This window comes from Numenius arquata, chromosome 4 (assembly GCF_964106895.1).
Source record: "Numenius arquata chromosome 4, bNumArq3.hap1.1, whole genome shotgun sequence".
Taxonomy (NCBI): domain Eukaryota; kingdom Metazoa; phylum Chordata; class Aves; order Charadriiformes; family Scolopacidae; genus Numenius; species Numenius arquata.
The window spans coordinates 58940286-58962827 of record NC_133579.1 but is presented as its reverse complement, the minus strand read 5'-3'; the positions used below and the strand labels follow the sequence as shown (position 1 = coordinate 58962827).

At 35.4% G+C, this 22542-nt stretch overlaps 1 protein-coding gene across 1 annotated transcript in view; it reads right to left on the bottom strand.

Moving 5' to 3' along the window:
* The window catches only part of EXOC2 (exocyst complex component 2), a 127673-nt gene that overhangs the window by 63552 nt on the left and 41579 nt on the right, over positions 1-22542 (bottom strand). Inside the window, exons 7-12 of the mRNA XM_074146291.1 lie at positions 19800-19880; positions 15793-15938; positions 15586-15667; positions 14984-15086; positions 11892-12010; positions 1604-1729 (exon numbers count right to left, since the gene is read on the bottom strand). Of these exons, the coding sequence (XP_074002392.1) occupies positions 1604-1729; positions 11892-12010; positions 14984-15086; positions 15586-15667; positions 15793-15938; positions 19800-19880 (657 nt within the window). The remainder of the gene's footprint in view (positions 1-1603; positions 1730-11891; positions 12011-14983; positions 15087-15585; positions 15668-15792; positions 15939-19799; positions 19881-22542) is intronic.

The window sequence follows — 22542 nt, the reverse complement described above, 5'->3', positions numbered from 1 at the left end:
AGATGCCATTCCTCAAATTTGCTAAAAATCAAAAGGATGCACAAGAAACCTGAAAACAGAGGACATCACGGCATATTTGGAATGGCAGCTCCTGCACAGGTATCCTAAGTGGTTGGTTTGCTTTGGCTCTCCACTCAGAGAAGAGCAAGGTTGGTAAAGTTTTCAACTGTTCCCAAGCATCCAGTGGGCATGTGCATCTAAGTACCAATAAACTCAACTCAGAGGCAACTCATTTTAACTCTAGGGTCTTTGCAGTGGGTTATTATGATGCTCTGATCAATCCTCCAGTTTTCCTTTGATTCTTGGTTTAAACTGGTGGCTACAGAATCTGCAAAGCTTGCTGAAGACCTCTCCAGTTTGTAAAAGGTTATGGATCCATAGCTAAGAATCGAAAAGCAAAGATAACCAATTGAACTGGAATTGTCTCCTGAAGATGCAACCCTTTAAACAGAAACATATGCAAAATAATCCAAACAAGGAAGAAAACCCCTGCATTTTGGATGTTGCTTGCTACATTAAGTGTGGCATGTGTATTGTTAGTGGATGGTTTCCAACAACAACCAGGAATTTACTGTTTTACTCTGTAAAACTTGTTAAAATAACTTCATGCAAGGCTTTGGGCTGAGAAAGGACAGGGGTAACAGTAATACAGTAATGTCATTACTCGGTATACGTGTATATTTTGAAGAGTATGTTTAATTTACATTTTGAAATACAAACATCCAACCTCAAACTGTGACACAATTTAATTGTCTTGCATGTGAAGATACCCTGTGGCAGCAAAAGAACGTACAATTCTCTTTATTCTTCATTCTATGCTCTTGAAAGATTCCTTTCATTCCTCTTTTTGCTAAAAAAAAAAAATTAAATCAGATATTTATAGATGGTTCTCAAGGAAGTCCATGGAATTGGGAGAAGAAAAACATCAAAGCAAACCAAAGCCAGAAAATTCTTCATAACAACCCGCTTTCTGCAAAAAAAGCACTTTGGTAAGAAATTACCTAGCCTGTGAAAACTATGTTTTCTGTCTCCTGTGACGTCATCATTGAAAGACTCCCAAGATGAAGTTGTTAGGACAAGGGTTTTGAAGACACTTATGACAAAGAAGGCTCAGCTGGCTGGGGACACACTGCTGGAGCTTAGTCACACACTTTGTTTCCCTTTCTGGGTTTGCAGAATTAGAGAACAAGGACCAAATATGTGAAGTCACAGAAGGAGCAAATGCAAGAAGAACCATCTTAGCAACCACACACAAAAGGCATAACAACAGCGAAAGGTAGTAGGCAGTAGGTGGTTATGTATACCAAAAAAAATACATTCTGGTTTTGTACAAAAAAGACTCTTACTACCTTGACTACATTTTAAGAAACAGATTATATCTGCTCTTTGCTTGCAAAAAACACAGAGGAACCCCTTATTAACAATGGTAATGCATGAGAAGAAAGAATTTTATTTGGTACCAAACCAAAACAGACACAGAGAATCTGGGTTTTTGGTTTGGGTTTTTTTTTTTGTTGTTGTGTTGTTTGGTTTTTTTTAATTACACCACACGCTGGACATAGGGAACTGCAGCTTTGTTTTTCCAAATAAAACAGATACCTACCATCATCACGGCCAGACTGAAAGCTGCTGCCCCTTTTCAATGAAGCAGTTTGACTGAGATGGCCAATTGGTGATGGACGCACATCGCTGTCCAGGTCTAACATGGGGCTGTGGAGCAATGAGTTGCCTAGGGAGGGGTGAAAAAAAAGTTATAAAGATTTTGCACATCAATCAACATGAAACTGCATGCTGCTTGTGGAATTCTAATTTAATTCAGAAGTGATACAAGACAAAAGTTACACAGCAAAAACATTCTTAGTCTCGCTTATTTAGACTGTCCATCTACATCAATGCTATTCAATAACACCACTATTGACTTCTGTAGCAAAGCCAAAACCACAAGTACCATGTGGGAAATATCATTCTTTGGTCTGTATGTTTCTCTGGTTTTACTTTAATTAATGCCCTAAAATTAGCTGCTTGAAAGCCTTAGATAAATACGTATTTATGCCATTAGTGACACAGCACACGCTTTTTTCTGGTGTATGTCTACATATACTTTTCAACAGCAAGTTTCTTTTGCCTCCAGCTGAAGGGCATAGTGTTCAACTACTTCTTAGCTGTTTGATCTCTGCAGAGATCAGGCAGAAAGAATCCATCCACCATGGAGCAGATGCACTGTATGCTTGTGCATGTCTGTAAAACACCTCATATGTATACATATCTACAAACACACAAAATACTTCCCAGTGTAACAAATATTATTTTTTTGCTTTGGGTGTGTGTCTATACGAAGGTCTCTATTAGCAAGTCCTAAGCAATGATCTAATCTGATACAGGTGGATACTTGGAGTCTAATGTACATTTTGAAAAACAACCATATAACAATGAGCAGATCATGATGATTTTTTTTCATGTACTGTAACACTGCCAATATTTCTTTTAAAGTCGCATTTCACCTTCCAGACACATTTCTGAAAGTAACCATCAAAAATTATTTCCGCATTGGCCAACTGAGCTGCAACAGCTAAATTTTAATTGCAATTCACTGAATTATAGAACAGCCCGGGTGGGAAGGGACCTCGAAAGATCATCTGGTCCAACCTTTTGGGGGAAAGGGAGCCTAAATTAGATTATCTAGCACCCTGTCCAGTCGTGTCTTGAAAACCTCTAGCAATGGGGACTGTACCACGTCCCTGGGGAGGTTACTCCAGTGGTTGGCTGTTCTCACAGTAAAAAATAAAAAAAAATAAATTTCTTTATTATATCGAGATGAAACCTCTCCTGGTAATTCATGCTGAATTTTTTAGTGAGAATATCAGCATTTGAGTTTATATTGCTTGATCTTTTCCATCAATACCTACATTCACTTAAAATAACAGGAAGGCCACACAGCAAGAGCACCAGCTGTAACACTGCAATACTCAGATTCAAGAGTACCACAAAGTAAAATGGATTTGAAGAATATTTATTCTGAATTTATGCTGCTGTCAGACCAGTATGGCAATAAAGATATATCTAGTCACTTTACATCAACAGCTGGGGCATAAAGAGCAATATTAAGTATTGTGAAACTTATCACAAGCTTCCAATAGGTGACAGTATTGAGTCTTAGTTCCTTTTGAAAGAAGTTCTTCCTCCCATAATTTTTTAATGGCTTTTAAAGAGATTTCCTGTGGCCTTTCACTGTGGCATTGTGTGGTGGGGTGACCCTGGCTGGATGCCAAATGCCCACCAAAGCCACTCTATCACTTACCCTCCTCAGCTGGACAGAGAATAAAAATTATAACAAAAGGCTTATGGGTCAAGATAAGGACAGGGAGATCACTCAGCAATTACCATCACAGGCAAAACAGGCTCTACTTGAGGAAAATTAATTTAATTTCTTACCAAGGTGACATAACCTCACAAGAAGTAGGCAGGGACTAGCAGAAGGAAGAATCATAGAATGGTTCAGGTTGGAAGGGGCCTTAAAGATCATCAAGTTCCAACCCCCCCTGCCATGGGCAGGGGCATCTCCCACTAGACAGGTTGCTCAAGGACAAATCAGAATTGTCGCAGGCATTGCTAGTTAAAACATGTACTAAAAGAAACCCTCAAATGTACAGCAATGCTATTTTCACAAAAACTACAATTAGAAAAAGCCATGATACACCACCCCAACTTCCCTCTTTGATGTCTTTGCATAGAATTTAGGTTCTCGTCTTTCAAACATCTTGTTAATGTGAGGAATTTCTTGTAAACAGATGGTCTCTAAAAATGACAGCGCCAATTAAACCCCAGAATTAAGAAAAACAGACACACTTACCAAAACATCTTAATGTGAATTAGTTCAATTAAAACCATTTGCCTGAGGTAGCTGAAAACCTGAAAATTCTGTATTGCTGCTGATACACTAACCCCACACCGCCCAAATGGTTTATATATTCACCAGTAACAGAAAACATGTAAAGAATACTCTCTTGTTCCACCAGAAAAACCACATCATCAGTTTGCAGCTGTACCAGGAAAAGAAAGTTTAACATGAACTAATTTCTTAATTGGTTGTCTAGCATTACAAGCAAGTATAACACAGCAGCAGGGAACTACAACAGCCCATATACCCTCAGGACTAATAAACATCTGGACTACATTAGCAAAGCTGATTTTGCTTTCACCCTACCAGAAGATAGCGCTTGAAGACTAACGCATAAATCTTGTGAAAAAGTGAGAGTTAACTTCCAAACAATTTTTCTCCCAGCCCAACTCATTCCCTCTCTGGAGCCAGCAGCTTAAATTTAGCAGCATAATGTAATACAATAAATTAATATTAGTATGGACTGTAGACAATAATATTTATAAACCTAAATAAACTACCCAAATAATAATTTACTGCCTATTCATTATTTGATTTGTGTACTATTTCTACATTCCTAGATCCTGAATACGGAACAGCAACAATCTAAAGTTTCAAGAAATTAACTTTTTAATGTGCTAACAGGTTTTAAGATGTTGTATAAACAGTATGAGCAATTCATTCCTGGCTGATCTTCATTTTTTTAAAATATACTGCATCTTTGAAGTTACAGAAGTATTTTTTTCCAAAATACAGCATCTACATGGAGCATATCTGTCAGCGACTCCAGTGCCAAGTGTATATTTAACCAAGGAAACTCAGGAAAAATAAATTTACTACATTCTTTTCTTCTTCTACCAAAAAGTCATGACAAACCAGAACTGTAATTAAAGCCTTATTACATTTAAAACTGCAAAATCATTAGAAGATCACATAAGAAGTTTTAAGGATCTTAACATTACTTTAAATTTTTTTTAAAAGGATTTTACTGGGTTTCAACTTTTTGTGCACAGGTATTTTAAAGGTATGCAGAAAAAAATAAAGACATTCAGATACTGTGTGAAATATAAATCGTTCAACAGTTTTGTTCAGACCTCTTCTGTTCTAGTGCAGTAAGATCTCAACAAAATAAGGATCTAAAAAGAAAAGAAGCACAATGCTTTTCAAGGTCATTTTTTTAATTTGCGCTTTCAATCCCTGTGAATAAAAAGCCACCTGTGCTGACTCTTAATTGCAGGCTTACTCTAAGTTTATCAATACTGGTGTTGCTATAGGGTACCTGTGTGCCTACAGTACCTATGGCTCATATACATACCCTGACCCCATTTTTTTTGTAATGTCACTGGCATGCTCTTGGCACGCAGCATATTACAGTCTTCATTAAAAAGACAACTAATATGAAATTTGCCCAAAACAGATTTTTCCACAATCTGCAAACCACTCAATGATTTAAATCTTTAAAAGCAGCTTTACTTTCATATTTTCAAACTATTACCAAACAGTGTAAAAATTGTTCTGCGATATCCATCGCCCCACAACTCTGCTTGTTTTTTCCCCCCTTTGCAGTCTGTCAGGCAGAAGCTTCTTATGGGAGTCACCCGTCTCTCACCTCCCTCCTGTAACCCAGCCTCAGCCACTCTGCAATTCTGCCAGGTTGGTGCATCACTTAACGTTAAAGCTTTTTACAAAAGCTACTGGTTGACCAGGGGATAATATAGTGCCTGGACTTTTTTTAATGAAAAGAACTTCGTGAACAATGATCAACCTCAGTCTGAGAACTTTTTCAGTGCAATTTTCCATGTTAAGTCAAACACCAGTCACTACACAGACTACATGGACATATACATCTTGTATGAGCAACCTTAAATTAAAAAAACAACCCTATAGATGGGCAACCAGGTAAACACAGCTACTGTATTCTTTCATCCATTATGTATCTTACAGTGAATTTTCTCACAGGCTATAATAGCGAGGGAAGGCTGATCTATAGCCTCCCGACTCTCTGAAGGGGCGGCAGACTTCCTTACCACCCTTAAACACCTTTGAACATTTTTTCCTGTGCACAGCGGGCCCTTGTCCTGTGCTACAGCCTGACCACCCACTGTTGCTTGTTGACCAAACACACAGTGCCTGGAGCCCGCACCGACACAACCAGGATAAGATTCCTTTCAAGGGCAGTGCGTTGAGAATTTCAATTTGTCTAGAAAAGAAATTAGGCGAGCAGGAGAAATGACCAAAAAAATTAACCTGCTCAATAGATGAATGACTGCATTTCATTCTTTTTCTTGAGTACTTTTTCTTTCTAACCTTACATTTATTAGGAATCTGACATTTTTAAATGATCAAGAAGAAAATGGGTTGTATTTCTAGCAGAGATGAGTGTGGAAGATTAAAATTGCTGCACTTTATGAAAAAACCCGATTTTGGAATATGTTTAAAAATGAATGCTTTTTTAAATCTTAATACTAGTCTTAGTTATACTAAATACATTTATACTAAAACTATTTTTCCATTTATCACTAAAAGGGTAATTGGGCTGATTATTTCTAGTAGTGTTTTAAGTATTTCACAGCCTAAGGGTAAGCCTTATTGTCAGTCCTGCAAGCCAAAAAATACTGAAGCAAGAGCTAAACACTTCAAATTCAGCACATACATAAAAATGATGTCATTTTACTAGCACTAGTAAAATGCACCAGTGGACATTAAGATCTTCAGCAACTTTGAAAACAACTCGCTTTTACTTAATTGCCCGAATAAGGACTTAGAAGACTAGAGCAGACACCAAGGTAAAATTGCAGCAATAGAAGAAGTGTTTCACTGTATCTTCAGTAGTACTGAGCTTTTCAATTTTGATTTTAAACTACCTGTGCTGCTTTTTAATCACAGTATTTACTGCCTTTATAATACTTTAAATATTGTTTAAAGTATATAAAATAAGAATGCCACCTGCACTTCTGAACATATTCAGAGTTTTTAGTAGAACCAGATAACAGCGAAGTTAGAGATACAGGTGTTAAAAGAGGGAAACAAATCCAGTGTTAAGTTTTGTACTGACTAATTTGTATTCTTTTTTTTTTTTTTTTTCTAATTAATAACCCATTAAGGGTTTGCTTGACATCTGCTGTCAAAAGGGTATTTCTGCTATGGACAGGGGATGTGGTTTAGACATGAAATGGCTCCCAGCTGCAAGAAGTCTTCTTCCAGATGTACAGTAAGCAAAGGCAATGGAAGAGAACCAGCTGCTAGGATAACAAATTGAAAAGGCCCTTTTGACACAAGCCTTGCCGGTCTGTCTGATCTAACAAAGATGGATCATTCATTGCAAGGTGAATAGAATCTCAGTGTGGCACAGAAGAAAGAGCAACGTGGTCTAAGCATCCATCTCTTTCCTTCACACTATGTACAGCTGCTCTTACTCTGGCACAGAAAAACCCTGCATAGGTTTTTTGGGGTTTTTTTGTTTGTTTGTTTTTTTACAATATCTGGAGAGCTATGCATCATATTCTGAGTGCTGCAAAAACGACTTATTTTTTCCAGCAGTAAGAACTACAAAAAACAAAATAATCACAATGGCTGAACTAGTATATTCCAGTTTTGAGAACTGTCTCCACATTGGGAACTTCAATAGATTGTACATTATGTATTTTGCAACCCAAAGGGAAGCAGCAAGATCATACTACAACTGTGGTAATGTTTCCATTTACAGTTTTAGTTTCAAAACTATATTAACAGATAGCTTATTTGCAATAATGTTACATAATATCTCAGAAAGATATATTAAGAAATTAAGACTTTTTCAGTCAGTTTGTCAATAACTGGACTAGAGTCCCTATCCACTTCAGCTGAAAAAAATCACGAAACCTACTAAGTCACTACTAAAGTCTAAGCAAATAACCATTGGCCACACAGTAAACAGTCTTAACCTCCATAGCTTCTTTCCCTGATACTCATGTTAAGAATCCCACTGCTTAACTCATTTTGGCTATCTGCCCAGTGCCCCAGGCAAATTTTAAACTAAACCTTATTTATTTACATTTATTTTCATGTCATTTTACGTCATTATATCCCCCGTGTTTCCTGTACTCCAGCAAGTCTGGGAAGCATAAGCCATAGTGCAAAACTACAATTACGCCCTAATAATAGGGGAATTGCCAAGTAAATTTAAAAAGTACAATTATGTAAAAATTTAATTGAAGGAAACCATTTACTATCCAGGTACCAGGTCTGAAAGTCCCTAGAATTCTACAAATCATAAGTTCAATGTTCAGAAGAAGCAATTCAGATTTTAGCCAATGCCAGGCATAAAATACCAGCATAACTCATTTATCATTCAACTATCTCTTGCTAGAGATTTAAGAAACACTGTTTTGAGTGAGCATAGTGCTCTTCCATGCTAAGCTTTATGTTCACAGCCTTCAAAAATGCTCTTTTCCCTGTCTATTTGGCCTCATACATCTCCCTCTCTCTATCGTATCTACATACGAAGAGCAGCAAACCAGTTTTATCTACTTCAATTCCTTCCAGTGGGCAGCGATCAGATTTATAACAGGAATCTATCAATGCTTCAGGAAATAACTTCATAACTATTAAAAAAAAGGTTTAAAAAACAATAAAGGAGCACAACTGCATATTCCATTAGTAAGGCAGACAAAAATTAAATAGAAAACATAAGAAGTTAATAAATCCATGTATTTACAAACCTTACATCAGCAGAGCTAAAGCTCCAGCCAATTGCATATGGGCCCCCTATCAGCAACTGCACCTTTAATGGAAGAATCTGACCATCAGAGAAGCAAGAGAATGGCTTAATGTACAGACGCAAACAAACACAGAAGCTTTATGATTTGGGCATCCCCTATACTGCCTCATGCTTCCACTATGACTTTGGCTCTGCTGTTTGGTCTCTGTCCTGGCTGCTCATACTTCAGAGCAGGAGAAATTTTGGTCTGCTGTCATATATGCATATTCACTCACTCCTGTAAAACATGTGGGCTTGGATTCCAACAGTTTCTCATAATATGAATATCATCTTTCTGCATTTTTTTTGCCTCACAAATGAGGAAGGTATACTATGGCTATACAGAGCAAGAGATAGATAGGCTAAAGGTGATGACGGGTGAGTAACAACAGCCATATCTGAGCATGTAATGAAACATTAATCTACATAATTCAAGACTAGCCAGCAAACCAACAGGGTTGTTTAAGACTGAGGGGAAACAGTATGTTAATACAGAGATATTCCTCCAGGGAAACACACTCCAAAACGCTGCTGAAAGTACTTCATACACAGGACAAGAAAATACCCCATCCTACTTGTCCGTGTTGAAATAAATTCAACCGATTAGCTAATGATCAGGTTACTGCATCTTTTACAACTAGTAATTGTCTATTAAAATCCAAGGAAACATCCAATTGAATAATTTGCTGTTGGTAGTTGCCAGCCACACCGCCAAATTATCTGACAAAGCTTAGCACAGCTTGATATACCTTTAGGTTTTTGGAATAATATTAACACAAGTTGGATTAGCTGAAAACAGACAGTATTTGAAACACATAGGACTTAAGCTAACCCCAGTTGGTTAGAACCCACGTATTCACAGTCAGCAGAACCAAGCTAAAAATAGTCAAAAATTGTTGGTATGTTCAAGATGGAACTGTAATTGCTGTCTGCTTATTCCAGCATCTGGAATATGAAGAATAGCATCTGCTACAAACAATACCTATCACCCCCGTTGAGAAGAGAAATCTAGAAAAAGATTTAATGCCCTTTTCATTACAGTATCAACCTTATGACCCACCTCTTCCTCCAAATGCTTGAAACACAAAATAATCTTTTTTGGAAGCATGTTTCAAGAGTGGAGGACTTCAATGTTTGAAAAATTATTACTATTTTCTTCTAAAAATAGCCTGTGACTTTATGTATAAACCACATTTCTGACTTAAGTTGATTAGATTCCTCAAAGTCTTGCATAACCAATTTAAGTAAAACCTCATACTTTTCCTGTTTGAAAAGTATACATCTATTAAAGTAGATTAAAAATACATTCCATGTCTCTGATCACAATCAGCATTGTTCTACTAGGCAGTCAATACCAATTCTTGCAAGTTTTTCCTTCTCCTGCCTCGTGTATGCCAAAATTAAAGATCTATGAAAAGGAAAAATCATGTTCAGCAACATTCCTTTGTCCTACTAGATACTAAGTGAGAAATTCCATCAGCTAGGATCACTTCCTGAGTATTTTACAATCTGTACAAAAACTACATCAGTAAGGATCACATAAAAGGCTGGGAAAAACCTAGCGAAATTTGATGAGCTCTTTAATAAAAGCGATAATATATTAGCATTTGTTTCATATATGCACTAAATATTAACTATTCATACATGCATTTACTGGGCATTCAAGTTATTGAAGTCCCCTCTTCTGTAATTCAAACAAAGCTGCTAACATAATAGCCCCTTTGATATTAAGGCTGAGGTAAGAAGATTTGTTGCAAGAAAAACACCAAACAGGTTGAGATTTTCAAGACAAGCCGAGGAATTTAGACACATTTTCCATTCGTTTACTGAAGCCTGCATATCAAAATTTCATAGACTACTACAATAAAAAAGTCTCAATCACTTAGTATCTTGTTGCCCCTACTTTTCTCACCAAAAAGCCAGAAGATGGCTATATAACATTTTGCAAGCCAGTAGAGAAAAAGCAAGCTTAGAATTCTTAACCATGGTCGTTTTTACAAGTGAGTTTTGCTCCTGATATCTGTATGTTGGCGGGGTAAGGGTGGTGTCTCAGGATATTAACAAGGAGCAAAGATGGGGAAGTTTTGGAAATGTTCTGAATTTTGACCAAAAGGCCAAGAAACCAACCTGGTATTCCAGCTGGTCCCACAGCATTCCCCACCATGTTGTGGAATAAAGATAATCTGTGCATGCTTTAAGGTAAAACTTACTGACATCACTGTCATATGCAATGCACCCTGTGAACTCTATACCCGATGTTGTAACCTCTGCTAAAGAGAGTTGAAGCCTTCTACAGCAATTTTACACCACATTTCTGCAGCAGTTCCAACTCAGTAAAATTTTTGTGGTTTCTCAGAAGAGAACACGTTACTTGGTTTGGGATGCATATGCACTACACTAAACAGGGGCATTACCTATAAGCCAAGAAAGGTCAGATTCCAATATGCCTACTCATTTCAGAAGTGGCAGCAAACTTGGTTAAGACTTCTTGAGAAACAAGGCACTACTTGTCATTTTCTAATTTAAAAATCCAGTTTTCAGATTTTACTACTAGAAATGCCAGGCCAATAGCCTCCCTCTTATTCCCTTTTGAAAATATGCTAATGTGACAGAACATGTTAACCGGTAGCTAATTGCTGCACACCTGAAAACAATACCTATGAGCACATGTTTCTTTGAGGAGCAATGCTGGCAAAGACAAAGACAGAATAAAATTAAGTATTCATACTGGTCTCAATATTGCTTAAATATCTCATTCATCCAACTCACAGGCCTGTGCCTGAACAGTGTAATCTGAATTTTGAAACGGCACACAAAGAACAAGAAAACACTGTATTATCATTCACTGCATATCAAGAAATTACACATTATTCCACTATGCCCCAATGCCCTGCACGTCCATATACTAACAGCATATCTTGTGACAAAGAAATCTAACTGGCAAATTCAGAAAACAATCCAAACTTCATGTGACCTCAAAGAAGTATTTCAAGAGGACAGTAAACTTCAGATAAATGATTGAAATTTAATGCTTTTCCCATGTGAAGAGCTTAAAAGTTATAAATTAAACAAAAAGAAAACTCCAACCGCTGTTTTGTTTTTATAATAGAATAAAGAAAAAAATACAAGTCAGTATTCAACTTTCTAAAAAGCTAAAATTGATGGGAAAAAACCCAAATATCATTTGTACACTAAAACTTGTCAAATAAAAGGCGATGCCAAATTCCAAAGTGTCAAATATATATATCTATATTTAAAACAAAAATATATCCTTGCCTTTTTGTTCTTTAACGTAGCTCTCCTTACAGTTGTGCATGAGCTGCAGAATCCACTGATGTTGAGCACCAATGCACTGCCAAGCAGGGTCCCCAGGCGCATGAAGATCAGAAAGATATCTGTAAAACCCAGGCCAAAAATCACAGCTCTGACTTGACACATTGAAGGCCTCATTAAAACAGACCAAAGATGTACTAATACTTTTTTTTTTTTTTACATGAATTTTTAAAATTCAAGAGTAGTTGTTAAGATACACTCATACCCAATGCAAACACAAGCTTTGCATTCTCCCTCATTTAGTGAGGCAAAATTCCATCAAAAAAACTTGTAGAAATAAACAAAAGCATTTATATTTAATATCTTATTAATATGTATTTTCAGTTGTGCCTTTAGTAAAGTACTTGTGAAACCAAGCTCTTTGTCTGCCAAGGTTGGAGTTCAGTACGTCATGTTTCACTTGAATCAGTGATGACATCTCAAGCACATAAAATATGGTATTTTTCTTCCCGCTTTATATGTCCTGATTGTATCATCATGTAACCTTAACAAGCAAGTACAGAAGGAATTAATTTTTGGTGGCTCATTAATTTTAGCACATGCATGCTAAATGTAAACCAAGCTCCAAGGGTTTTGTCTTTATGAATTTTTTTGGATTTGTTGTTGAGGGTAGTTTTTTTTGCATTAGGATGTAGACACACAGGGAAAAAAAAAAGGGGGGGTAGGATACAAAGAAAAGAATTGGGGCTTCTAATACACAGAAGCATAACCCCCTCTGTCTTTGGGGAGAGAGAAGTATTAGAAGCCAGCTGCTGCGATTTCGAAGAGAACACAGAATGTAGTCTAACATATGACGTTCCAGGCTATCTGACAACAGTACTTTCAAAACAGTATTTTCAAAAAGCAGTAGCTACTCTACTATTTAATGCACTCTATTACATTCTGCATTAATGAGACCCAGGACAGGTTCAAAAATTCAAGATGCACAAGGTGAAGTACACTGATTTATTATCTTAAGCAGTGCAGGGAATGTATACCTCCTTCACAAAAGCTGTATTACTACAATAATAACTAATGTTAAATAGGACCATGTTGCAAAATTCTGTCTTATTTGAGAACTGTCTGCAGTACTTTAACAAAAAATAAACTGTCAAAGTAGGATCGGTTGGATGGATGAGAACATTACACAACCAAGAGATAGAGTGACATTTATAAATTATGAGCTCAAGTCCCTCCTCAGTGTTCAGGGGGACTTAAGTCTTTGCTTACAAAAATTACCACTAGTCTTGGGAAAAAAATACACCTACTTGGCTGTTAAGTGATATGGTAAACTGTTTCTGAACAGTATAAAATAATTTTCAGTGTAAATACCATAATAAAATAGAGGAAAATGTTAATTGAAACCTAATTATAAAGGTAAACATTGAATATCTGAGGGGGAAAACCACAGTATTTCAGGTCTTGCTCAGCCTTAGACTTTGGAGACATAACGAACATATCAAGGAGCTTCATACAAATAGCAGATTTTACGCAAATAATTTTGCTATTAGGATTTTGTTAATACCCTCTCAGCTGAAGTGTTCTGAAGAAAGCTTTCTTCACACCTTGCCTCCAGAAAATTTACACTAGTATAACCACATTAGCATATCTAGAGCAGTTAAACTAATTTAATCACTTTCTAGGCTGGGATTCTGTTAATCAATTAGAATTAAATTATTCCGCATTTGGCCACTCCACGCTCTTCTTCATTATACTCTTTGACATGTGAAATACATTTGGTAGTATGGTAGACACTAACACAGTCTGCTTTAACATAGGCTGGAATATTTTTAAAGATTCAATACTTCAAGGTAAGGCGCTAGAGAATAATAACAAAAAAAACCCAAAACAAAACCCTCAAGAAACCACAACCCAGAATCAAACACATCTACAACTCTCATCTTCCACAGAATCCTTAGAAGAGGTCATAAAACTTGGGTTAGATAAATAAGCTGCTCTGTAAGGTTTTGAAGTGTGATGTAGAAAGGAAACAGTAGTGCCCTCTTTAGAGACACAAAATGCTTAACTACTCACCTTAAAATGCAATTCCAGTAAATAGGCAATATTTATATAGCATCCCTAAGAAGGAAAAGCACTCTACGTAAATGTACACTGGTCATTGTCCTCATAAACTAACATAACATAAAGGGGACCTAAGATATCAATAATGCACTTTGTCCTGTGCGACCGGGTCTGGTAAGCATACAAAACATTGAAGACATCATGGAGGTGTCAGAATTTTAAGAATGCTTCTCACACAGTGCATTTTTTAAAATAACTAAAAAAAAAAAAATCACCGAGAACGTCAAGCCATGCTAGTAACATGCAAAATTCAAAAGCTTTCTACGTAAAGCCACCAAAAGTTCCAGAGCACACTAAAATATGGCTCCAGTGACTGTAAAAGAAGTTCAGATCTACCAGTAGAAGAAGGTCCAACCAACTCACATCAGTACACCTACAACAGACTTTGACATCGGCTTTGCGAATGATAGAAAACCTAGGAATTTCAATGAAAACTGGGGAACTGGTTCGTGTTCATGAAATATAAAGGAACTACATTATTTAAACTGAGTAATAAAAGAGCCAAATCCAAATTTAAATGATAGTTTGGATTACAACTTCCCTATTATCTGACTCAAGATGATTCTGTTTCAACACCAAGTCAAGCTGAAGTGTAAGACAAGTTAATAAGGAATCTATTTTGAGATCTGCAACCTGTGAGCAATCATTTCAGACATAGCTTGCAATATGACGATTTACAGGAAGCAAAAGAACGTAAACATGCCTTAAAGATTTTAAAAAATTGAATTTAATCTCAATTACTCTTTGTTAAACTGCTCTCATTAAAAAGCTGGTTTTCAATCATTAAATAAACAATCAAGAAACAATCCATTGCCATTATTTATATAATCACAAAAATCTCAAAATACTTTACTTAACAGCTTTAAAATTAGTATTTAAACCATACTGAAAAGAGTCACTACCCTATTTAGGAAACAGATTTAAATACACATCTAAACACCGTATGTCTTCATCACCACCAGTCAAGTAATTACCTTATATAACGTTTCTGATCATGCAATGTTGACGGAGTTTCAAGCAGCTTATCCAACAGAAGTTCTCTTAAAGCTTCAATTCTGGTTTCGACTTCAGCATAATCTAGGAGTAGGGAGAGGAAATAAACCTAATGTGTGCCTTTGGCAGTGGTATGAACTGAAAATTATGTTATTTTTCTAGGACATCAGACATTTCTGGAGTTAAAGTGGAAATCAATATAACTTTATTTTCTAACAAGCCACATCTGAAAATTTTGTATACACCAGTTCTACAAAAACAGAAAATTGGACTTTGAAGTCTTTCCAACAATATGCCAGTGAGACACCCAAAATCACATTTTAATTACTGTAACCTTTTTTATGCCCAGTAATACCAATTCTTAAGAAATAAAATTTGCTGTGATTTCACATTTTGTAGTGTATACCTCACTCAGAAAACTTGCCAGAAATGCTTAGAGTAATTGGTCCCTATAAATCCGTAATTTTTATGGATTAAAGTCCATATAAAACCTACATAAAGCTCTTTAGACTACTATGTGCTTTTTAGCCTGTAAGTTAAAAAAAAAAAAAAAGAAAAGCAAATAACAGAAACAGTATCTTACATTTTTTGAATACTTGAACCTCTGTCTTTCCAAAGAGTGATTTGGCTTTTTCGTAGTCATTAATAACCACATCATAATCGCCCTTAAAAAAAAAAAAAAAAAAGAGAGAAAAACCACACACAAACAAATAACAAACATTTAAATTTATCAAGAAAAAAGTAACAGACTAATCTCAGGAAACAGAAGAGCATTTTTAAAGGATTATACCTTCTGGATATTTCTTTCAATATTCAAAGGAAGGTTGAAAAGAAATTTAAAACGCTGAAGAACATTAAGTGCATTTCTCGTTGAATCAGCTTTGTCCTTGCGACCCAGCACTTCTTGGAATAAGGTATCTGCTGTGTTACTGGCTCCTATTTTAAAAAGGATGAAAATAAGAAAAAGCAGAGTAAGTAAACAGTTCAAATGACATACAGATTTTCCCCATTTTAATGACTCATTCAAGTTTTAGAGCAAATGAGTAATTATTGCTCAATTTTTATACTTTCCTGTTCAACTGTGTTAACATTTTACAACTGATGAAATACTATTTCAAAGTGAAACACTTAGCATTTTAATGTGGTAAGACCCCTGCGCAATTAAAAACAATCACTCTTTCCTATTTCAAATGCTTAACTGTGCTGCAGATATTTTATAGTTTGCTTTGGCTCCCGGTCTACATTTTACAACTAAATTATGCATCTCAGGATACGGAAAAAAGTCATAGAAAGTTTTCCTTTTTAGAAAAGTATAATTTCATTATATTAATGAGTGTCGTAGCTTTAAGAGTTATCACTGGGTTTTGCAAACAATTTTTTTGTGTTTTCAAATTAGGTTTTAAAAATTATTAACAACATTTGATATTTGAATCACTTAAAAGTATCAATGATCAAGTCAAAGACAATGGCATGGGTAAAAATAGTCTAACTAGCTGGTCACTGTAACAGAACGAATACAAATTGTCTTCATGTTGCATTAAAAGTCTTACTGGCTTCACTGAGTATAGGATCAAGCCTTTGACAACAGTTTCATGCAATTAAGTTTCTATACCGTCTGTGAATATTCTTTAATAAATACATTAAATATAGTCTTAAAACCTTCTCTATCCAGACTAAAAAGCATTCTATTTTGTAATAAGGATAATTTCCTAACACAGAATAATAAATTTCATTTACAATAGGGAGGATTTACATTGTATGCGAATATTTGCATTTTTCAACTTGTGACTTATTTTTAATTAACCAAAAAAAAAAAGTGGGACTGTTTTAGCCTTTTTGATCATTGCATGTGGAAGTTTCTACATTATCTGGTCTAGTGACCATACTTTAAGCAAAGATGAAAAAAAAAAAATTACATCAGTCTCGCTGGGTGGCTTGCATGCCATTTTCTCTAGTCAACACTGTGGGTGGCCTGCTCATGTTAAAAGTAGTCTTTGTAAAATAATTGTTATATCTAAATAATGTTTAAACTTTGTTGAAATTTTGAAGCCTTGATGTAAAAAAAAGTTTTGTCAGGATAGCTATTTCTACCGCATACTATTTAGCATAGAATACTTTAATACATTAAGGAGAAATACACAATGAAAACAGCTAGCTGCACATTTAAATACAGACCACTGATAAAGTATGATTTCTCTCTTGAGGTTATAATAAATGCTTGTTTTGTAAATTCTTCTAGTAAGTAACATTTGTTTTGTTTGAATTCATATGTTTCTTGTCCATTCTTTTAACAGCCAAGAAGCCATGTACTATATCTGGGAATTAAAATTATAGTCACAAAGCATTTTTTTATATTCAGTACAAATGTTTTTAAAAGGTAATTGACAACTGCAGGAAGAGCACAATGATTTCCATCTTTAGTTTATTGCTACACACCTTCATCTCTCTATGAATTCATTTGCTGTAGAAATTCAGGTAAATTCTTTTACTTTTTTCCACAGGTACTTTCTGTTTTACATCAAAAATGAAATATATAAAACTACTTATTAGGGTCTTAATGAAATTCAATACTTCATGCAAAACAGGTTTGCCTTTTTAGGCTTAAAAAGTATTGTAAAATTTCTCCCCTCCTGACCCCTCCAAATCCTCTCTACGTTAAGAATCTTCATCTCTGATAAACTGATGAATAATGTAAACCTAAATAATAAAGTCCATGGATAAAGATTCAGGTCCTATACTGATTAACTATGTTTTCAAAATAGAAGATTCATCTACTGTGTACTTCAAAATAAAGCTCTAGTTATCCAACAGTTGTCTTTCATAAAGCCTGACAAAACCACCACATAACAGAATTTGATTAACCTCCTTGAAGACACAATTCTTCCTGAAATTCATTATAACACACCATATGTTTCTATAAATATATTTAATAGCTTGTTTAGCAATTACATTTAACAAATACTCCAGGCATTTACAATTTCACCTATAACACCAGACTGTGCTTCTACTATCCCATGCCACTTCAATCCAATAATTCTGCACACTCTTGACATATATTCAGATGCTGTGGAAAACATCCTTATTCTTAGGAGTTTGAAATCAAGCTCACAACACCAATTGTCTCTCAAAATATGCACCTACAGTCCATAAAATGTAAAATTCGACTAAAGATTTTAAGTCATTTTTGAAAGCAGGTCCTGTTACTCATGGATTATGGAAGCTTTTCAATGGTCAGACAAGAAACAAAGCTTTGATCCTGAACTACTTTGCATAATATTATTTACTCTTTTTAAATCCTTGTATTCCTACTGCCCTGCCTCCCACCCATCATGACTTGCAAAGTATCGGGAGGAAAAGCAGCCAATTCTTTTCACAGCAGAACCAAACTTAATACCACTCTGAAGTGCCTGGCACAAGTTCCTCTACGGATCCAGCTTGAAAAGGACAGTCTGCATTATCTGCATACAGATTTTGGTCACAATTTATCAAATGAAACATGATTATGTATTATAGGTAGATTCTATATTATAGGTAGATTTTTCTCATATTAGTGTCTGTAGGAAAAAAAAAAAAAAATCACAGAACTAAATTTTTGCTTTTTCATTTAAAACTCTGTCACATAATTTTACAAAAGGGAAAGTGCTCTCCAGTGAATCTGTGCTTGGTGCCTGACATGGCATAAATACAGAGCACAGAGCATTGAGGATTGCACTGGCCAATTTCTGCAAATGCTTTTTTCTCCTACCCTAAATGCATACAATATTCTACACACACACCCCGTAGTCGTTATATAGTGTGTAAGTGAGGGTTTTGGGGGAGTTTTTTTGGTTTTTTGAATTGCAGGCAACAAGATGGGGGAATAACAATGTTCAAATTACACCTTTATTGTGAGTATTAATGAATCTTTACTGAAAAGAGCTAGAGATGTTCACAAAACCCCCTGCTTTCTTTGTGCTCCCCACACAAACACACATACAGTCACTGCTTTCTTCATACAAGAGAAGAAAAACAGTGAACTTCCATGTCACTTTCTTGATTTCATAAAACACACTCAGACTTTCCAACACTGAGTCAGCTATCTGCATGTCATTCCTGCTTATTGATACAGCACTAAGGGAAACATCCCTTCCTCTGTGAAAAAAATCACAATGAAACAAAGTAAAATTATCTTGGCAGAAGTCCCAGAATTAAAAAAAGTAACTTTTTTGATCTGATGAAACACATACCGAACTGCAGTAAATTCAAGCCATCTCTCTCAATGCAATCCTACAGTCAGTACAGAGAAACAGAAAAGAAAGTACTGACAGCTTTTCAAAGTTTCTTAAAAGAATGCTTATTCCAAGTAGTCTAAACGGCAGCACATTAAGTGAAAGAGATTCTGTTAATAGACCCTGTTATACAGTTTGTGTTTTGTTTTTTTCCTCTTTTCCTCAAAATTCTTACAATTGTGGTATTTAGCTTTGCTCATCCTCCTACAGTGTCTATTCTATCTGTCTATCTAGTTTCTGTTTTCTTTGTACACTTAAAATTGAGATGCCACCATAATTCATTTGAAGTGCTTTAGAACTCCTTTATTTTAACATTTATTCTCTTTGTTATCACAAACACCACTGAAAGTCATGGCAAAAAGGTCCCACTTATTTCAAAAGGTGCACCCTAAAATCACTACCATCAAACAGGAAAAGGCAAGAGAGACTCTACTGTTTCCTACTTTCTACCGTATTCCTAGGAATATACTAAAGCTTGTTAGAAAGTCCAAAGTCCATAAATAGTTGCTGCTGGAAGGATAAAACTTACTGTTCAGTACATTCTCCAGTTTTTGCGTCATGGATCCTTCTACTTTTTCCGTTCCATCCGCTTCCAGTTTTTGATGGATTGCTGGAATAAAGTGTCTAGTTAAAATGCAGAACATTTTAATAGGTGGGAATACATTACATCAAAGTGACATTTTTAAACATTTTTAAAATTAAAAATAAAGTGTTATTTTTCTTGTTAGACATGAAAAATACAAACATGCTTCATGGCAGCAGAGTCTAGTGGAGGACAGGGCTTAGAGCCAGAAATTGCAGAATTTTAACCATTACGTTGACACAGATTTTTGTATCTTCTTGAACAAGACAGAAATGCTCACAGGGAAAAAAAAAAAGTGGAGAGAATAATCCCTATTAACTATCTTGTAGGACAAGTGTTATTTCAACTTAGTATTTTGAAAAATATAATTCAAGAACAAAATACTTTGGTATAAAAAATGTTTTTCCCTACAATCTCACCAAAAAGGAATTACCAGTAATTAAAGGGCAAAAAGAGAGTAATGGGGAATTCAGATGACCCCAAAAATGAAGTGCTAGAACACTCCCCCAAAAGCTATTTTCATCTATAAAAATGTACTTTGAAAACACATGATATAAATGTATCTTTTAGCAACACGCTGCATTAGCCATTACACAGAAGCATTGTGGTGCTTTTGATCAAAACCACATGAAAATGGAGGGGAGTTTGTTTTTTGGGTTTGTTTTTTGTTTTTTTTTTTTTTTTTTTGAAGATGCTTTTTTTGTATCCCAAAATGCCAAAGTCCCAATTCTTGTTTGTACATGGCATGACTACTGGATGTGGAAATATGGAGTATCAGCATTAATTTGTTATTTTATTATCATTTCTTTTTCAGGACAGGAGAGATTTACCAGTATACCCTGACTACACAATGTCACTCTGGAAATACGAACAGTGAATGGCATGCAGATACTCCTTTCTTCTACTTCCCCTTTCTTATACAGCCTTCCTTCCCTCTTCCTCTCTGTTCAGAACAGCTGTAGAGATAATATTTTTATTTATTTATTTTTAGAGGTAGTATTCCTGTATATATGCATATGGCATATATAGAACAATTACTTAAAAATATTATTTTCCTTATAAATTTTTAAACTGTTAACATATGTAAAATCCTCTCTATCAAATAGCCATCAGTTCCTGCTGCTTTAGATAAAATTAAGGCTTATAAAAAAACCTTCTGTTGCTTCCTGCTGGTTATCAGTAGAATGAGGTGAAGCTACGCTACCCTTGAAAACAGCATGCTCTGTGCTTTCATGAAAGTGAGTAATCATGTAGTTTAGTTCAGAACGCAAATATGGTTCTGAAACCAAACTCCCAGTTTCTTGTTTTGGTTCGTATGGCAAAGCAATCTGGGTCCCTCAACTGGATTCTTTTAAGATGAAGCCATACTAGAAGATGCACTCCATGAGTATACCTAGTGTGCTCCAGCAAATACCAGGAATTCAATCCACTGATACTCGATCTACTCTGAAGTACCACCCCAAACCACATATAATGTGCACACTGATGTGTCATTGCCAGCTGTTTTCTTCTACAACACCATCCCTACTTTCACACGCTACATAGATGCAGATTAAGAACAACCACCAAACACAGAAACCGCCTTTAGTAATGCAACCCTGTGGCCTCCAGTGAGAGAGGGTGGCTATTCTGAAACAGGACAGGCCCTGATAGTCTCCAGCCTCCTTCAAAGGAGGAATTTTCTGGGGGGCGTGTGTGAAAATTCCATTAATCTCAAACACTTAAATTTGACCCTTAAAATGGATCCTATGCAAAGAATTTCAGTAAACTTTACTTTCTTGAAAGCGCAAGGGCACCCCTTTATTTTTGGTATCCAAATCATGAGAGAAGAAAAAATATTTAATTTAGAACACTATATTTCTTAAGACAAACAACACTTAAATGAAATAAAGTGAAACTAACAGATACTCTTGCATGTTTTAAGGAACAAAAATCTATCTAAAAAGATGGTGTATTCTTAACCGTAGCACATTTTTTTCTATATGACACAGACACCACTGATCTACGAGAATATCTATACAATTTTATAGCATTAAAGGTTCTAATGATACTATTCTATTTATATACATCCGTTCTGGTCATGTACAGCCAATTACAGTATTACAATTAATGTTAGATACTGAGAGGCAAGTTCATCAGAACAGCAATCACACCATAAGTGGGTATTTTAAAACCAAATGGTGCAACTACTATTAGAACCACATTAAACTATGATTTGAATTTAAATATTTTTAAATCATTCTATGAAGCACATTTTTGCAAGATATTTTTAAACAGATGTGGATTTAAAAAAAGAATAGTTATATAGTTATGTAGTACCTCAAAGTTTTTTAAAAAATTAGTATTTTGGAACAATTACATAGCATGCCAATATGGAAAAAATAACAATAAAACAAGGTATTAAGCTCCAGAAAGGTGGAAAGCACTGTGGAGTACAGAAAAAGGCATATTAAACATATGTAACAGGTAGCTTAAAACAGAAGGGATTTTTGGACCACTGTCTGAAAAAGTATAGATCTACCTAAGTTACTCTGTACACACACAAGAGGATTTGCTATATTTCCTTGTACATGCTTAACATGCTGCTCTGTTTGTATATACACATTATTTTCAGATTTAGCAGTAAGTGTATTCATTTGTATATCAAAGTTGGGTTACAAAAAAAAAAAAAAAAAAGGTTTTCAATTTT